The sequence below is a fragment of the Triturus cristatus genome, chromosome 6 (assembly GCF_964204655.1).
Source record: "Triturus cristatus chromosome 6, aTriCri1.1, whole genome shotgun sequence".
NCBI lineage: Eukaryota > Metazoa > Chordata > Amphibia > Caudata > Salamandridae > Triturus > Triturus cristatus.
The window spans coordinates 1,799,165,268-1,799,185,076 of record NC_140589.1 but is presented as its reverse complement, the minus strand read 5'-3'; the positions used below and the strand labels follow the sequence as shown (position 1 = coordinate 1,799,185,076).

The 19,809-nt window shown below is 42.8% G+C and overlaps 1 protein-coding gene across 2 annotated transcripts in view; it reads right to left on the bottom strand.

The window, feature by feature from the left end:
* The window catches only part of LOC146822031 (clusterin-like), a 416,491-nt gene that overhangs the window by 268,057 nt on the left and 128,625 nt on the right, over positions 1 to 19,809 (bottom strand). For both annotated transcript variants that reach the window (XM_085609414.1, XM_085609415.1), the window contains exon 5: positions 15,608 to 15,971. In XM_085609414.1, coding sequence (XP_085465540.1) covers positions 15,608 to 15,971 — 364 coding nt within the window. The remainder of the gene's footprint in view (positions 1 to 15,607; positions 15,972 to 19,809) is intronic.

Below are 19,809 nucleotides of genomic sequence, written 5' to 3'. Positions count from 1 at the left end.
CTGAATCTTGCATGTGTGCACATGTGGCGCACATACATGCCCTAAGGGCATGTATGTTTGCCACATGGCATTCTTTAATCTGCAAAATATTACTTTTTGCAAGGTATTCGTTATTTATCACCAACCTGTATTTGGTGGTAAATAACGAATTCTTAATACTAATTTTCACTCTTTAGAGTGCTCCCTACATTCAGGATTCGGTATTTTACCGAATCCTGAAATATGCCTCCTACATCTCAAATAGCTAAATACCGGTCGGTAACGGGATATTTACCGAATTTCGGCCGGTATTGAGCTACCTACATGAGGCCCTTAGTCTATATTAGCAGTTACCACCTCTTTTTAATCATTGGCTTCTGTTATAGGCCAATCAGCAGATTCTGCTATTTCAAGCAGGGTCGGAAGGAAAACGTTGGCAAAATCCAACCACTGTTAAATAAGACACAGTATCCGCGGACAGGTGGAAGGTTGCAATTCTGCTCCGGAGAGTGTAATGAACATTTGTTCGGGATCATGCATAGTTGACATGTTTTACGATGATGATGTTGTAAATACTCCTAAGAAAGCAAAGGTCGATTGTTCCCAGAATGTTTTACTTGACACAGCGGGAAATGCAATGTTCAATGCAGGGCTTTCCTTTGAAAGAAGAATAAGTCTACTACTTAGATCAATCCTAAATTAGGCAGCTTTTTGGGATCTGAGGCTGGACATTCTTCTAAAGGGTCCTTATTTGGGGATAACAAAAATGAGCAAATAAGTGCATGCCTTCACTTCCCTTGATATAGTGCACTAACCACTTCTGAGAATTTTTGGTCATGTCTTTCCTAGGGTTGGCAGTTTCAGGCGTTGACTCGCTGGCCCAGCAATATATTTCTGACCCTATTATGACCAACAGAGTGGATTCGCCAGACCAATATTCTTCCTGCAAAGGCAGAGGGGAGGGCATTTTAGTCCACTCACAGGGCAAATCGGGAAGAGGGGACCCAAGGTAAGAGTTCTCACACTCTCCTGTGTACAAGTTGTTGGCAGGGTGGCACTGTTTGCCCAGGTTTGGCACTATACTTCTCAGGACTCAAAAGTGGGGATATTCAGAACAGACTTTTTCGCTACACCTTTTCAAGACATGGTTATTGTTCAATGCCTTTCTCTCAGGGGGAAGTGGAACTAATTTCTAGGGAGGTGAAAGATCTACTTTACAAAGGAACCATAGAAAAGTCTAATTTATATTTAAAGGATTCAGTCAACAATACGTTTCTAGTCCAGAACAAAAGCGAGAAGTTCAGGTTTGTCTTAAAGTTGAAGGATTTAAACCAGTTCATAACATACAGACACTTCAAAATGGGGACAATAATTGCTCCGAGGGACATTCTCCTGCTGGGTGATTGGATGCTGGGACTATACCTAAAACATGCTTATATCATGATTCACATGGGGAGGATCTAGTCTACAGGTTTAGATTCCTAACTTTTGTTTTTTTCTCACTTATATCGTGCTTCATAAAGGTTCTAAAACCAGTAGCTACTTAAGATCCAGGGGAGAAAGATCATAATCTATCTACATAACATACTATTTATGGGACAAGACAAACACCTACTGGGATCTCAAGTTCAGAAAGCAGCAGATCTAATTCAGGGGCTAGGTTTTATCATAAATGTGGAGAAATCAGATTTGATATCCCTCAACACATATGGTTTTTGTAGGGTTTTTTGTAGACTTATTAAAAGGTATGTTAAGGCTCCTGTTGACAAAGGGGAAGGCCATCAGGAAAGAGTTGAGGAATACAATACAAAGTCCCCTTCTATCGCTTAGACACCTAGAAAGGATAGTGGGTATGTTAGCCCCCTCAATCCAGGGAATTTTGTTCAGGCCTACTCCATTACAGAGGTTGAAAATAAAACATCTAAACAGAGGTCTAACTTGTTCACAGTTAATACCCTTAAACTAGGAGGCAAGGCAGGAAGAAATAGAATAGTAGCTGACCATATGGAAGTTAAGTACGGTTGGACCATCTTCCTTATTTTCCAAGATCTAGTATTAAAATCAGATACCAGTCTAGGGGTTGGGGCACAAGTTGTGGCACAAACTAGACCCAGGGAAGGATGGTCAGAGAAGGAGTCCATACTGCACATAAATTGTTTAGAGATTCTTGCAGGCTCCATGATGGACAATCTGATAGTGGAAAGATATATCAAAAGCGTAGGGGTACAAAATCGAAACCTTCATTCATGATAGCCAAGGCAATATGGTAATATGTCTTTGTCAGGAAATCTCTTTAAGGGCAGAATATCTTCCAGGCCAGACCAACAGGGTCGCCGACTAATTTCTCAGTGTCTTCACAACAGCAGCAAATGGAAGTTAAACATCACAATCTTCAGACATTTATAGGGAATCTGAAGACTTTTCAATATAGATCTTTTTGCCTCCAGACTGACAACATAGTTGATTTCTTCAGCTTAAGATAAGCAGCCAGTGTACTGCCCTCAGTAAACACTTTAAAAAATATTACAGACTTTGAAACAGTCATGCACCAACTGTCATGTCCTTTAGGATAGTCCCATCATGTACATACCGGTTACATACATTTTGTCCCATCCACACGACATAACTGTCCTACACAGGTGACCTTTTACCTGGTAGCTTACTTCTGTCTCTTCGACACCAGGCTCTCAGTACCCTATCTTAATCCCTGTCCCTGACATACATAAACATGTCCCCAGGCACAGCAGATTTACTCTGTGTAAGGGTCACCACTTTTTTTTATCCATGGCCAACAGCCAGCTGTGTATGATCCTGTTTGTTTAAAAAAGGATTAGCAGAGGATTAGTGAATGTTTTCAAAACATATCAATTCTAGAAGAAACCCTGGAGTGACCACTTTAGTATAAAATACCCTCACTCCTCCTTACAAAACAGAGGAGAATTCTGTCCAGGATGGACAGAGACCTTGCAGGCAGAGACCTGACATCCCTTGCAGGGTGCAATCCTCGACGCAGAGACGGGGTCCTTCATTCTAAACCATCAGGTGAAGGGTTAGCACTTCACTGGGGGATTCTTGGCTCCATTAGGATAAATCCTAGCACTTGCATACACCTGCTTCACCTGCTAGGCTAGGTACATTTAGGTAGGCTACGCATCGTAGGAGTATGCCAATGCTATTGTTTTACATAATCTGCCTTTATTCATCTTATTAGCACTATGGTAGAAATGTATCTACTATTTATGATATTGTTGCTAGCGATCACATTTGTCTGCTCCTGTCTTTTGATTGTCACAGCGAATATGTTTCATACTAGACTGAAGCTTGACCAATAAATAATTATTGAAACGGTTCCAATCGCCATTCTATGTGTATTCTGAGAAAAGTAAGCACAAGTGACTGAGCAAAAGATACATAATTGTGTTCCACGATACCCCAGGAATCCTGGGTTGTCATGTTCAGTGGTTGCCAGAAGCTACCTACACCACTGTAGAATAAAGGGGGTGGTAGTGGCACTGTACAGCTAGCTGGTCTAACAGCTGACTCATCCTGTGGGGGTGTCCAGAGTCTGTCTGCACACCAAGCTCGCAGTTTAGGTCATCCAAAACGCACAGGTCCTGGGGAGGTCCTAGGAACTACACAACATGGCGCTGTTCAGAGACGTCTGAAGTGCGAAGGATTATTCGCCTCAGTTGAGCAGGTAAACCTTGTGTATTGGCTGAAGGTTTAGACAAGCTTGTAAGGATTAAATGTTACCATATTGTGCTAAACCCTACCTCTTAAACCTTTATGTTCTTCTCTTTTTAAAATAACAGAATCTGTGAATAGCAGTGGAAGCGCGGAAGAAGACGAATTTGCTAACGCTCTAAACTTCACAGAGAACTGCAGACAGGCAGTAACTCTGAGATTGTTAGAACATGGCGTACCTGCAACATGGCCATGTTACTTTCGTGATTGAGGCACACGAGAGGTTCGGATCAGAGGTATTCTATTCCTGGGTAAAATTCTCACCTGCAGATCCACTGACACTATTGTTCTACGAATACATCGAAGTGGATCCACCAGAAGAATACATCTCATACGAGGACATTGAAGTCTCATTAACTTACCAGCAACATAAAAACTGGTTTAAAGACGCCCTAAATCACACAATTTCGGTCGTAAAGACTCGGTCCACTCAGCATAGGAGGAGCGACATGGCCGGTCTTAGCAACTTACACTCCACATTCTGAGATAGACACAATTTAAATAGGGGAAGTACATGCATTTTACAAAGAAGTAGTCAGGCTATACTAACACATTGTCCAGTTCGTCATGCGAACACTCACCTTACAACCTGCAAGAGCTGCTCCACCTGGTACCGTTCAGACTCAACACACACCAATAACTAGCCCACAGACACTAAAAGCAATAATGGGTACGTTCCCATCAAAGAGGGATCAAGCACCATTCTGGATTACTAAAAGAAAAGCACAGTTGGAAGAGGTATTTCCCCATACGGGTCCGCACGAAAAACACAGAATGTTAACCATTTGCTTGCCAATGGGAATGGTTCCCTCACTTGAGGGTTGTACCACATGGGGAACAATTTTCGCTGCAGTTTACATTAGATACACATTACCCCTTCTACAGCAGTTATTCCTGAAGTATTGAAACAGTTACAAAATTAGTATGGGGCAGGACCTACCCTGGACTTGGGGATGAAATTGATGGGTAATTTTGACCAAGTCTTGGCAATTATGCTGAGCCATATCAAGGGGGAAGCAGCAGCGGTGGCTGTACGCCATTCTATTAAGGGAATCAGCTCCTACAAACCAGGAGCGTGCATTACCAAAAATTATCGAGGAAACCTATGCTTCACTAGGTAGTGATAGTTTGGGAGCCAAACCAGGGAAACCACAAATGTTGAGTAATTCTGACAAGGATAACTTGAAGCAAGCACCCATTTCTTCTAAAAAGAAATGGGAAAAACCAATCCAAAAATAATAGTAAAAGAAACACTTTGAGATCAAGGGATGGGTCTCCCCAACGGGAGTCCTCTGAAAAGAGGTACAACCTTAGGAATCTTGAAAACATTAGAAAACCTGACAGGTATCAGTATACTGATACACGTTCCTTTTGTTCCTTTCAGGGATCATCAAAACACTCAAAGAGGGAAGGATGGTCATAACAAAAGACTGAAGATCGACCAAAGGGGAAAAGGGAAAAACATCACAGTTCAGATCTCATTATCAAACAGGAAGAGCAACCTAAAGCATAACCTGAATTCAAAAAGAAGAAAGTAGCTGGATTAAGAATCAGATATGCCCAGGTTACTGAGGACTCAGCTTCTGAACGGGGAATGGGCTCCGACGATGCTAGACAGGGCGGCAGAAGTAACAATAGCTCACCAAAACCTGAAGAAATTTCTTGTCACAGCAGTGTTGAATGAATACATCATGGTGGAAACACCTGATACAAGAGTGAGTGTCCCACACCGCTTACACAAAATGAATCTCCAGAGGTGGACATCTTTTTTGGGAAAATGACATTTGGATACGACATCGTGTTAACAGAAAAAGATTGGCCACCTGAATTCGTCATGGATTGCCCAAAAGGTGAGAGCGTCATTTTGCCTGCCTTTTCTGACCTCGTTCCTGTTCCCTTAAAACACTCATACGAGCAGGAGTGGGCGCAAGCGCTAGCTCCGGCATTATACCGCCACCAAGTAGGGTGGGACGTGGAGTCCAAACACCACGAAATCCCATTAAAAACTACTCCAACTCCACAGAGACAGTACCCAATTAAAAATGAGGCAAAGAAACATGTAAAAGAAATCCTAGACTAACTAGAATACCAAGGTGTGATTGAAACTTGCACCTCGCCAATGAACAACCCTTTGTTTCCTGTCATGAAACCTGACAACACATATCATATGGTTTTAGATTACAGACATTTGAACACATGCACAGAAACATTTGAAGCTCAGAACGCACATAGTGCTGCATTAATGAATAACATTGTGCAGAAGAAATACAAAACAACACTAGATAACTTGAAAGGATTCTTCTGCCAAAATATAGCTCCTTAAAGTAGGTATATTTTTTTTTAAAGTCTTTATTTACCATTTTGACATAAAGTATACATTTCAAGCATAGGCCGGTGAGTAACGGAAGTAGTACAACATATATTTGCAATCCACTTGACCTTCAGACATTTCTATCGTCAACTCCCTACATGGCAATCTCCCAATTTACACAATAATAAACAACTTGCAATGTGTCATTGATTGATTTCGAGGCAGAGGAAGGGGTCGTCACCCCAGTCCCGTTGGAACTATTCCCGCCAGGGAGAGGGGCAGGTGGATTGTACAGTTTCTGACAAGTACACTTTCAAGGGGCCCCATGTATCCTTTGGTCTAGACCTGGTCAGCAAAGTGGTGGAGTAAATATCACTGTTTGTATTACAGAAAATAAGATTATTTAACCAAGCTTTTACAGTAGGGATACACTTGCTTCCCAAGGCTACCGCTATTTCCCTTTTAGATAACAATAATGCCATTGATGTGTATCTACATACTTGTTTAGGGAAATTCCGCACAAAAGCAGATATTTGACAGGATTTTCTGCCCTCGGCACTCAGCATCAATTTTGTAGTCTGCCTCAAGGCTATAAGCCCCGGGCTGTTCTCAGCAAGAGCGTCAGAGCTATTACAAACTTTCAATGAGGAGGCAGTGTCCTACATAGATGCAGGGTGATCAACATAATTGTTGGTTTTGCCAATATGGGCGACAAATTTAACTTAAAAAAACAAAAATTGCCTGTCTCAGCGTCCTATTTTTGGGATATGAGCTGTCAAGTGAAGGAAAAAGCCTGGCTGCAAATATTTTTAGAAAAAGGCGCACTAATCTAGCCTCTAAAGACTCTGAAGGGTTTACAATCCAGTTTAGGATTTCGAAATTTCGGCGGAACATACATTCCAACTACGCAGAAGGAGTCAAACCTTTCTACTATCTAATCAGACCAGATTTCACAGTGAAGAAGTGGACTCAAAAACATACAGACACTCTACTTTCAGTTCAGGCTGACATGATAGCTTCAAAACACTTGCAGACAATAGTAAACGTCCGCAACCTGGTAATACAGGTCGTCTCCGGGTTATCAGGGTAGCACGTTCAATGAAGGTGAGACAGTTCCAATCGCATTCAAATCTCATTTGTACATGAATGATGAAATCGAGTTGCAGCTACAGAAAAAAATACTGACGGCAGTACAGACTGCTGTAGGGAGAGAAAGAGCATTAGCACAGGGGAAACGCATCATCGTTATAACCCCGATACCGACTTTAGAAGTGGTAACCAAAGCCAGCATTCAAAATGCAAAGGCATTACATTCACATTGGATAAAATGTGCTAATTCTCTCACTGCAACAGATGTAGAATATAGATATGATCCTACACTGAGAACACAAGCATTTCTGGAGTACAAACAAGAATACCCTCTCCTGAATGACATCTTGCCTCTGGATCAGTATGAACACATAATTTACACTGATGGTTCTGCCCACTCTGCCATAGGAAGTAAACAGCAATATAGCGCTGCGTGTGCTATAGTGAAAGGTCGTAAGCAGGAGCGGTAAGTTCCATCCCAGCAATACGACTACACAATCTCTTGGAGATTGTACAGCGCAGCTGGCAGAACTGAAGGCCCTGATACTAGCACTACAGTATATGGATCGGGAATTTTACTGTGTGCTATCTTACAATGAATATCTTCACTACTGGGGCCAGAATAGGTTTAGAGATGCCAAGGGTTCCCTGATAAAACATAAATTGTTATGGGAACAAGTGGCAAAGCTGAAAGCATGCCTGCCACGGGCTCAAGTTATTCACACCTTGAGTCATCAGCATGTTGGCATGCACGTTGAAGGGAATTCACTGTCTGATGAAACCACCAAAGTGACAGTGCGAACTGCTGCCGTTGCTGCAATCACTCGTTCACACACGATAATAGATGCAGATATACTAGTAGCTTTCAATGCCACAAAGAATGGCTCTGTTGTACTGCCAAAAGGCTTTCCACTCAAGTACTCCTACAAGTTAGATGATCAAAACACACCGTATTCTCAAATTCCATGAGTGGGGGATAGAGTAATACCAAACAAAGATCGCAGATTAGGTTTAATACTACCTGCACACAAGGGTCTAGGCTCAGCACACGCAGGAGTCACTGCAACAATTTCATTATTGAAGCAGCGTTATTGGTTTTCAGGGTTGAAAAAACAAATGAAGGACTTTGTCCTGAAGTGCGACATTTGCCAGCAGGTGAAGGGTTCCACCATTCAGAGGCCATCACAAACACCACTACTGATTTCAGACAGACCACTCTCATGTGTCTATTTGGACCACTACGGCCCCTCAAATTCAGACGGGCTTACAAGTAAATCTTGGTGGCAGTGGATTCATTCTCTAGATTCCTATGGGTTTGGCCCCAGCGCTCGGTTGACGCTCGAACTGTTATAAAGGATTTGCGAGTCTTCATCAGGAAATCCGCAATCGGCATGTTACATTCCGACCATGGCCCTGCGTTTAGCTCTCAGGCTTACAAGGAAGCCATGGAAAGTATGGGCGTGACCTTGCGGTACTGCTCCCCCTACCATCCCGAGGGAAATTCGGTGGTGGAGAGGAAAAAACGGGACCTAAAGCAATCCTTAACAGCGAGGGTATTAGGTGTGGGGGTAGTTGGGTCAATCACCTATATAGAGTCCAGAGGGCACTCAATAATATGCCAAGAAAATCCTTGGGAGGCCAAACCCCTTATGAGATCCTGTTTGGGACCAAAATGTGGGTACCTGATCTTGATTGTGCCAGCACAGTGGCGGCTGCAAAATCATTTGAACTGAATGACCGTTTGGCTGTTTTAAAGAAATTCAATGCATTCCGGGCATTACAAAGCAACGTGCAAATCAAATGCTCCGCCACTGGGGATGTGAAACCAGTTCCGGCAAGACCTGCCTGGGTCCCACAGATTGGGGACCTGGTCAGGGAAAAGATCGTGGACAGAAGAAAGTTTGGGCCATCTTACAGAGCACCTGTACCTATCCTGGCGGTTGTGGGAACAAGAACAGTGCTTCTGGACGGCAAAAAAGAGAAAAGATTAGCATCCATTGATCTGATAAAACCACATCATGTGGCCAATTCTCAACAGTAGGCCGCATGGGGTCCTGAGTAGCTGCAGATCTCCTCTTGCTACTATACAGGATGTTCAGCTGGAAAGACTAATAACCTTTCAAGACTCCACTACACAAAGCGAAGGAGTACCAAATAATGGAACACAATCATTCCAGTTGAAATTGAAAAACATCAAGAAGAAACAACAATGCAAGTTGGAATTCGGCCCAACAATGATGTCTACATTAAATCTGCCTTCCATTGACACATCAGCCAGTTCTACAAAACCTGCTGAGCTACAAAAGATAGAACTGCGTCTGGCTACTTCATCAACTTCGATGATTTCTCCTCAGATCCCAGTGAATCTGATCAAACACCACCCATTTCAAAGAAAAAGACCTAAAATTCTATCTTTTGCTCAAAAAGACTTACTTAGTGTCACCGTGGTTGCATATTTGGTTTGCAATAGGGGTAGTATACCTGTTAATTTGTATTGGCACAGTGTCTTTTTTCTGCTTCTGAACGGACATTATCTCCCAGAACGCTGTGCAGTACAATCTGTGAACTTGGTCCTGAAACCACATACGTCATCACATTGAGACATAGAGACTTGTCCCTAGTGAATATGACAACAATTCCAGTACCTGATGGTATAGTTTGGGATAGAGTTTCACATGATGTATTTGGTCCCACTGAGCATTTAAAAATTCCACATGTATTTAAAATTTCTTTAAATGACTTCATTACCCCAGAACACTCTCTGATGAATGGGACATTGAAACTGTAAATACTATGCTTTCAGAATTAGAACAATCTGCTGCATTTTCTTACAGGGAATTGTACGAAGATACAACCGACTACAATACCATGTATTGTTACCAGCATTATGGTCATCATTTTTAGCATAGAGCAAGTGAGCCACGCACTGCTAAAACGTACCATCAATGGGAACATTGCCCTACACCACCAAAGGGCAGTTCTGCCACATTCGCACAGAAATGTGCATACTTTTCAGGGTTCAATACATCAGACCCAGAATCGTTTTACTACAAACTTGCACAGACTAATGCAACAACGGAGAAGATTATGCTGACTAGTACTAAGCTGATATATTCAGCGCCTTTTATCTCCCAACTGTCTATACAGGGTTTTGACTACTGGAGAGACACCATAGACACAAAATCTATCTGGGGGACAAGAGAGTGGCAGGTTCAGGGATCTGAAGCTTTATTTAGAGCTTGTCTTAGACCATTACAGATGATTTTCCTGAACACAGCAGGGCAACAGACTTGTTACAGGTTTGCTAAAATTAAAGACCTGAGAACACTGAGCATCACCTCACCCACGCCTAATAAGGATATCTCAAATAACACACTAAGAAGTGTGGGGACACATGGTACAAATACATACAATTCATTATCTCCCGATTGGAAGGGTTGGTTGGTTTGGCCTGTAGACACGAATATGTGTAACTCAAGATTCAAGGGTACCAACGAAGGGTTTAGTATCCATAGGCCCCTCCCACGCTATGTACACACAGACGGCCCAGGGGTAGTGACTTCCTATAGTGTCTGGAAGTTGTGCCTAGAATGGCTAAAGACCTCGACTCTGTCACAAGTGAAACAACACTTGTCCCTTCTGTCAGACCACATAGATCTTAGGTATTTTTTGTTAGGTCCCAAGAAACCACATAGAAAACGCTTCCTATATACCAACAGGAAGCTGCTGAGAGACTTCGTGAAATCGATAGAATTAACCTAGAAAAGGACTTAGCTGTGGTAGACAATGGCATGACCACAATCTCGTCTCGTATTTATTCAGTGGGCAACACTGTGTCCTCAGCTATCGATAATGGGACAAGATTTGTCTATTCTACAATATGCAATCTCAGCTGCACGCTATTGTGCTTTTAAGCTGGACGCTTCAATCATTGCGTTCTGGCCACATTCCATGGCGATACATCAAAGATACAAATCTGTTTTCGGCTTACAATCTGACCGACAGTCAAATTACCATGGCACGCAGAGATGCGAGGTACACCGTGCTGCTCATTGAAAAACTAGAGAAGTTACCTTTTACTGTAGCAGAGTCACCGTCTACAGAATGGTTAATCCATGGCTATAGCACACTGCCAATCACGACATTCCAATTCCAGTACTGCCTGAAATATTACCTAGTAGGCAGGTATGAAGCGTTGGGCAAAGGGTACATACGAGAAACCTTGGAGTTGCCATACACATATAGGTGCAGAAACAAGGACAAGGATGTTTTCTTGAGTGGTTCAAACTGCGAAAAGGCCTTGAGTGGGTCTTTAGTGTGTAAGGAAGTGTCGTTTCATGGAGCGTGTATTGCGTCAATAGCGAACTTGTCCTGTTAGATGAAGGGATCCCCAGCTGCTGTAATTCATCCAGTTTTTGAGGTACTTTCTATTGGGAGTTACTTGATGCTGAATGACCAAGGCTGTTGTGGAATGACGCCAGGCATCGCTTATCTAGTGACTGTAAACTCCAGGGTTTTTTGTTGTAAGCAAGTATTGTTTCCCCCCAGCTCGCCGAGTTAGGGAGGCACCACTGTGGCCTTCACTGAATGTCTCCAACATAGGGTTTGATTCTCTGAGCAGACTGAAAGCCATGCTGTTTCAGCAAAATGTGGCTTTAACTTCAGCCTGAGAAATCTTTGATCTCCAGGTTGCAAGGTCCTCGGCAGAGATACAGGCTCTGGTCCATACGAACTTCCAGCTCTATTTCAGAGAAATGGTCCATCGTATCTTTAACACTTCTGATACTCCGGGTATAGTACACTTATTTAAGAGCATTGGATCTGGTCTGTTAACCACCTTTCAAACCTTTTTCGGAGTGATTTCATCATTCATACACTCCGTACTTGTAAGCGTTTTTGGAGGGCTTCCTTTGGTCCTGCTTTCAGTGACAGGCATCCTGGTTTTAATTCTATTGTTTCGCAATGGATGTCAACATCACTCAAGACATGGAGAGAACAATGCTGGAGAGACGTTGTTGTAAGTGATTGGTGTTCTTCCTGGGTATACCTCGGCTTCAAGAGCTGAGTGAGCATTGGTTCCTGTCTTTCAGACCGGCCTGGCTTGACTGCATTCTGCCAGTATTACGCTGCCTCTTTTGTGGATTTAGGCGCATGTTGGACCTCTGTCTGACAATTCTATTGGTTGCGCCGCCGGACATAGACATGCTCCTGGCAACTTTGCGGGCCCATGTGCACAGTTGTCCGCACCGTATTTCCATGTTGATGATGGTGGTGTTCCTAGAGCCTCCACGGGACGCTTCAGCTCCTGTGGAGCAGAGATCGGCTCTGCTACGGATTTGCAGGCATCAGTCTCAGGCACACAGTCATCTAATTCTTCCCCAATCACTGCCGTGGGAACCAGTGATGACCACCTCTGCTCACTTGATATCATACTGGAGGTACTGGAGAGACAGCCTCCTGCGGATGCCATGTTCAGTGATGTTGAGTCTTCAGAGCAGGATTCTTAAACAATCTGGCCTCTCCTGTGCTGGGAACCGTTAGGAAATATTTTAAACATGAACAAATTGAAGGTCGAACTGACTTTGTTTTTCCTTCTCTGCTCTATCTGAACATAGTGGCTTTCAAGGTGCTCAGAAAAACAATGACAATATATTCAAACATATAGAGGACCTTTTATGAACGCTTATTAGGGAAGAATGCTTTCACTATAGACCTTGATTTTATAGACATTTATTAAGGCTTTTAAGTGCTTTTAGTATGTTTTTATTAGTAATGAGTTTTTATGCCCTTTTTTAGCATTAACTCTATCATTACCTAGCTGACCTTGTTGAGCTTTTGATGCGGAGTGGGTGTCATGTCCTTTAGGATAGTCTCATCATGTACATACCGGTTACATACATTTTGTCCCATCCACACGACATAACGGTCCTACACAGGTGACCTTTTACCCAGTAGCTTACTTCTGATTCTTCGACACCAGGCTCTCGGCACCCTATCTTAATCCCTGTACCTGACGTACATAAACATGTCCCCAGGCACGGCAGATTTATTCTGTATAAGGGTCACAACTTTTTTCATCCACGGCCAACAGCCAACTGCGTATGATGATGTTTGTTTAGAAAAGAATTAGCAGAGGATTAGCGAATGTTTTCAAAACATATTGATTCTAAAAGAAACCATGGAGTGACCACTTTAGTAAAAAAGACCCTCACTCCTCCTTAAAAAACAGAGGAGAATTTCTTCCATGCTTGACCGAGACTCTGCAGGCTGATCCTTCGACAGTCAGAGACCTGACATCCCTTGCGGGGTGCCATCCTCGACGATCCTTCATTCTAAACCATCAGGTGAGGGGTTAGCACTTCATCTGGGGATTCTTGGCTCCATTTGGATATATCCTAGCACTTACATACACCTGCTTCTCCAGCTAGGTTAGGTACATTTAGGTAGGCTACGCATCGTAGGAGTACACCAATGCTATTGTTTTACATAATCTACTTTTATTCATCTTATTAGCACTATGGTAGAAATTTTCTACTATTTATGATATTGGTGCTAGCGATCACATTGGTCTACTCCTGTCTTTGGATTATCACAGGAAATATATTTCATGCTAGACTGATGCTTGACCAATAAATAATTATTGAAACCGTTCCAATCGTCATTATATGTGTATTCTGAGAAAAGTAAGCATGAGTGACTGAGCGAAAGATACCGTATTGTTTTCCACGATACCTGAGGAATCAGGGTTGTCATGTTCAGTGGTTGCCAGAAACTACCTACCACACTGTAGAATACAGGAGGGTGGTAGTGGCACTGTAGAGCTACCTTGTCTAATGGCTGACTCATCCCGTGGGGTTGTCCAGAGTCTGTCTGCACACCAAGCCCTCAGTTTAGGTCATCCAAAACACGCAGGTCCTTGGGGGGGTCCTAGGAACTACACGCCACAACAAAGGGAAACAATGAAAACTATAAGTTTACAAGTTGGCCAGATTGAGGGGAGGGGATATCGGTTGGCTGCAATTAGCATTTCTAGACAGTATCCCGCACCAAAATCCAGCTGATTCGAGTTATTCAGCCTGGTATGTGCAAAAATATGCAGATCTGGATTTGCAAGGTTTAACACTGCTCAAGGATCCCTACACCGACTAACTAGCCCTTATCTATTCCTACTTACCCTTTTTTTGAGCAGTTGGTAAGTAGACATGGGGGAATCGCTTCATGCTGGTGACAGGCGTCGGGACGGGGGAGGAAACTGGGCATCAGGGATGGCTTGTGGCGGTTGGGGGAGGCGTTTCTTTCTCCCCTGTACCACAGGATAGGATATGGCGGCACTTGTTCCCGCCCCCTTGGCCGGACCTGCACTCGATTTTATAGAGGGCTTTCCACCAAGTACAATTAGGCTCAGAACAATAAGGCCTAGTGTTTCTCCACCTAGTAATTCTGGGATCGGAAACACCAGGCGACTCGCAATCAGGGCTACGTCTTCACCTGACTTGCAACTGGTGCCTATTTGTAGTTACTAAAAATGACCATGAAAAGAACCAAAGAAAATATAATTTGAAATAATGGAGAATCATATGGATTTTGTGAAACTTATTTAGATTCCGACAGTGAGTATTTATTCTTTCAAACATCTCACATTTAGCGCCTAGAAGCTCTCGTTTGAGCAGACTTTACATCACATTACATTTGCATTCTTAATTTTACTCCTAAAATGCTGCGTGCATATGTTTTTACCTTATTTACCTTATGGCAATCCACTCTTCAATGGTGTATCTGTAGTTTATAATCATATGGCTCTCCTCAGTCTAATGTTATAAACATCATTTATGACTGTGGCTATACAGACGCTGTCATTTGGTTTTCCAGCATTATTTGCATACAATTATTACATATCACGTATCTCTTCTCCAATATGGGTAGCAGATAATACCATATGGTTGCACTCACGTCATTATTAGACATGTAAGTCGTTATCAAATGCCTTGTCTCTTGCCAAAGAATCCCTCATTTATAAGTACTATAGGACTATCCATTGTCGAATTCAGAAACATAAACCTATTCTCCCAAAAGATGTCACTACATGACTAATAAATGGCTACCATTACTGCAACGTAAGCCATGCACATTTTTACATCATGGGCAACAGCCCACCATTGCCAAGTAAATATGCAGTTCGATAGCTACATCTTGTGAAATATTTACATAGAAAGATACGCTGTGCTCCATTTTCGAGGGTTTTGTCAAATTACACGCATTGTACACAACCTTATAGTGTATAACCCCTTGTTTTATTTCATTATTGTATTGCAAGCATAAATCTGCATCACAAGTCTACTGCTATCCAATATTCTGTGTATAGATGCATCATTACCATACATCCATCAGCGATTCAATGCGGGGTGTAATGTTATTTACAGGTACCCTCACTTAAATGTGGCAGAATATGTTATTACTAAACAACTCATGATACCCATGCTGTACCTGCAGGAGTGTTTTGGTTGTCCTGGTAGAGTCTCTTCGTCATCTGATCAGCCCCATGAAGCATCTGCTCCACTTCACTTGATCTTTCTTTCAGGCGATCTTTTGAAGGTGGGTCGACAGCAGTCAAAGAACGTGGTGTCCTTTTGTCCCGCAATAAGTGGCCAGCAAAAGGGAGCTTGAAAACTGGATGCATCTTGGGAGGAGACCCCATGTTATTATCAACTTTCTCCCTCAGCTCCTGGAAGCTCTTCTTGAGCCCCTGAAGCTTCTTTTCCATTTTCTCAAATTGTTCTTTCAGTTTGTCAATTTTATCCCCTTGTATCCAAAGTGAAAATGGAGATGCATGTTCCAAGTACTCGTCAATCTAAAAGACAAAAATAGCCCATTTCATCCAATATCCAGACACCAAAGGAGGTCATTTTAACCTACCTCATGCAAAAGGACTTGGACATATTGCATTTAACATCATATATTGTCAGTGATCTTTTGTGTTCCACCATCAGTTTGGTGGATATTATCTTAAATCTCCGGGCATGCAATCCAACACCACCTGCACCTGTATAATCCTACATCAACTGGGCAAGAAGTCATGACAGCTTTAGTTGGAAGTTTGACTTTATGAAGTTATTTATATTCACTATTTGGCTAATCACAAAAGCAATGGATGGTTGGAGATCCGTAGTGCTCTTGGATAGCTCAGACAAGGTAAAGATATTGAGAAGTGATAAATGTATTGTTGTAGACAGAAAATTATTCACAGATGATATAATTTATTAGGATGAGTTTTCCTCTCCGTTGATTGTTCTCCCAACTCCCAGTGCCCTAGGAGCTCTTCTCATTGGGTTTTCCTGGGGGAAAACCGGCTAATATCAAGACTTGTTGGGAAATAGGCATCTATATACTCCCCGTCATCTTACAGCTGTGGATCTATTAGAAAGGTTTCACAGTCCACTACTGCTTTCCTACTTCCTGTTACCTCTTCTGAGTGTCACCCTCACCCCACACTCGGAAAGGGGTTCATAACTCACCAATGTATTCTGCACTTCTGTTACCACCTCTTAGTGCTCCCACCTTTTCGTGTTCAATATACCTGTGTTGTCAGGTGTTCAGTAATTCTTCCAGTGATCGCGCTTGTGCCCCAATCAGGCAAATATTACCTGCCTGAGTCACCAATTTCTTGTGGAATTGTGGCCAAGGGATACTCTGAAGCCAGCTCTGTGTATTTGTTGGGTCTGGGGGCTTTGTGTTTGGAACATACAAACCTTCTTCAGAACTGTACTGGCCTGCTGATAGTGTCTTAAATTTGGTTCGTTTATAATACCCAGGGTCCGTATATTTCAGAAAACAATTGCCGGCATCTTCCCCTATAAGCAATGCATAAATGTCGGTTGAGTCTAGTTTAATCTGAATATCTGAATTATCTCCTCCCATAAGCCCCCTCATATATTGTATGGCTGATGCCCAGTAATATAACTTAAAGTCTGGTACTGCCCAGCCTCCCCTATCCCTAGATAGAGATAGGAACCGAAGTGCCCTTCTAGTTTTCCCTCCTGCCCAAATAAATTTATTAATCAAGTGTTCAATTGCAACAAACCATTTACCTTCAAATAATAGCGGAATTGTCCTAAATAAATAAAGAAATTTGGGCAAAATAAGCATTTTAATCACATTTGATCTACCCACCAAAGAAAGATGAAGATTGTAGATCCTGTCGAGATCTTTCTTGCATTTTACCATTATTGGCTCTATATTTTGTTCCACGATCTTTCCTACATCTGCCGAAATGTTAACACCTAAATAGACCGCTGAATCCACCACTCGCCCATCGTTACAGGTCGTCCGTATATTCTTTATAATCTGTGTCTTAGAGCTATTTAGGGCATATCCAGAAATCCGTCCAAAGGCCTCCGCCTCCATTTCTACTTCCAGCATTGTTCTAGTTGGGGAAGGAGACACTATCGCCACATCGTCTGCATAGACCAGAGTTTTGCAGACCTGACCTTGAATATGAATCGGAGCGATTTGTTCATTTAATTCAAGCCTGCGGATCAGCGGATCAATATAAACTGCAAATAGCAAAGGCGAACATGGACACCCCTGTCGGGTGCCTCTGTCAATCTGGAAAGGCAGTGTATGCTCTCCATTAATTCTAAGTTGGGCTGTAGGTGACCGATAAAGTGCCTGTATTGAATTAATGAAGCCTACCCCAATACCACACCATGCTAATGCAGCCCAAAGGTAGTCCCAGGAGACCCGATCAAATGCCTTCTCTGCGTCTAAAAGCATAACCGACATGGGGTCTCCTGAGACTTCCGTTGTGTCCAGCAAAGTAATTATTTTCCGAACATGGTGCGCCGTCCCCCTCCCTGGTATAAACCAGTGCTGTGTAAGACTGACCAACTGTGCTATTATCTTGGAAAGTCTAATAGCCATTACCTTTGAGAATATTTTGGCGTCCGCATTCATAAGAGTGATAGGCCTATATGAACCTGGTTCCAGAGAAGGCTTGCCCTTTTTTAAAATCACCACCATATCTGCCCCTGCCCATGATTCTGGGACAGAATATCCAGACTGAGCCTGCAGAATAGTATCCACCAGATCAGGAATTAGAATTTTTTGAAACAATCTATAAAACTCAATAGGAATTAAATCAGGCCCCGCAGCCTTACCAGAGGGGAGACTATTGAGAGCCGCTAATATTTCCTCAACTTTAAAAGGTACATCAAGTGCCTCCCTGTCCCGATCAGACAGATGCGGAGGAGATAAATCCGACAGATACCGCTGGATGTCTGAGGAGGCTCCTAGCTGATCTTTACTATATAATTTACCATAGAACTGTCTAAAAACCTCTTTAATTTCTTCGGTATCTGTGACTTTGCCTCCTTTGCCGTCAGAAATCTCATTAATCCGTCCTGCCGTAGTTCTCTGTCTAGTGCGGATAGCAAGTATGCGACCCACCCGCTCACTCAGCTCATAGCATTGTTCTTTTTTGGACAGATAAGTCGCAGCTACCTTTATGGCGAGCCCCTCAATAAGGTCTGCCTTGATACGTACTATATTAAGTAATACCGAGGTCGGGGAGACCCCAGCTCGAACCAGCAAGGCCAGCTCGTGTTCCGCCTCTGCAAGAGCTCTCACAAGTTTGTTGACTCTGCCCTGCTCTAGTTTTTGCTTATATAGACTATAACTTAACGTCTCTCCCCGTACCCTAGCCTTGAAAGCATCCCAAATCATCCCCGCGGAAGTGCTACCTCTATTTATTTCCCAAAAGGTTTTTATCCATCTGTTCATATATTTGACGTAGTCCTCATCTTTAAGTAACCTCCTCTCAAATGTCCAGGTCCGACACCTTTCCCCTCCTTGTAATTTTACTGTTAAAATCAGTGGATTATGATCCGACACCAGCCGAGGGAGTTTTTCAATCTTACTATTCGAGAGGACATTTTGTAATGAAAGATATTGACATCAGGCTCCGAAATGTACCACAGCACCTATGGGCACAAGGCCCGACTGACGTAGGTTTCATGAACATTACACCACACCAGGTCACCCTCAAAGAAGGAGTAGTGCTGCCACGGATTAGACAATACAAAATCCCACCTGAGGCTGAAGTAGGGTTACTGAGAATAATCGATGAACTCATTGCACAAGGGGTGGTGGTAGAGACGGATTCAAACATATGCAACTCACCTGTACTTCCTATTCTTAAACGAACTGATCCCAATACAACACCTGTCTATAGATTAGTTGTGGACCTGCGAGAATTAAACAAATGTGTGGTGCCACAGTACCCTGTGGTCCCGGACATTTCTTTATTATTGACTGCTATTGATGCGAAGGCTACGTTCTTTACAGTTATCGATCTAAAGAACGCATTTTTCAGTATCCCAATACACCCAGACAGCCAATATCTTTTTGGTTTCAGTTTAAAAGGCCGCAGCTTCAGATTCACAAGAGCACCACAGGGCTTCACGGAAAGTCCTAGCATCTATAGTCAGGCACTCAAACGACAACTAGACAGTATTCATATGCCTACCACTACAGCACTGATACAGTATGTAGATGACATTCTCATCACTGCAAGATCGGAAACTGACTGTGAAAATGCATCACTCACGGTTTTACACTTCCTGGCTGACAAGGGGCACAAAGTGTCCCCTTCGAAGCTACAATTCTGTGAACAGCAAGTGGCGTACCTTGGG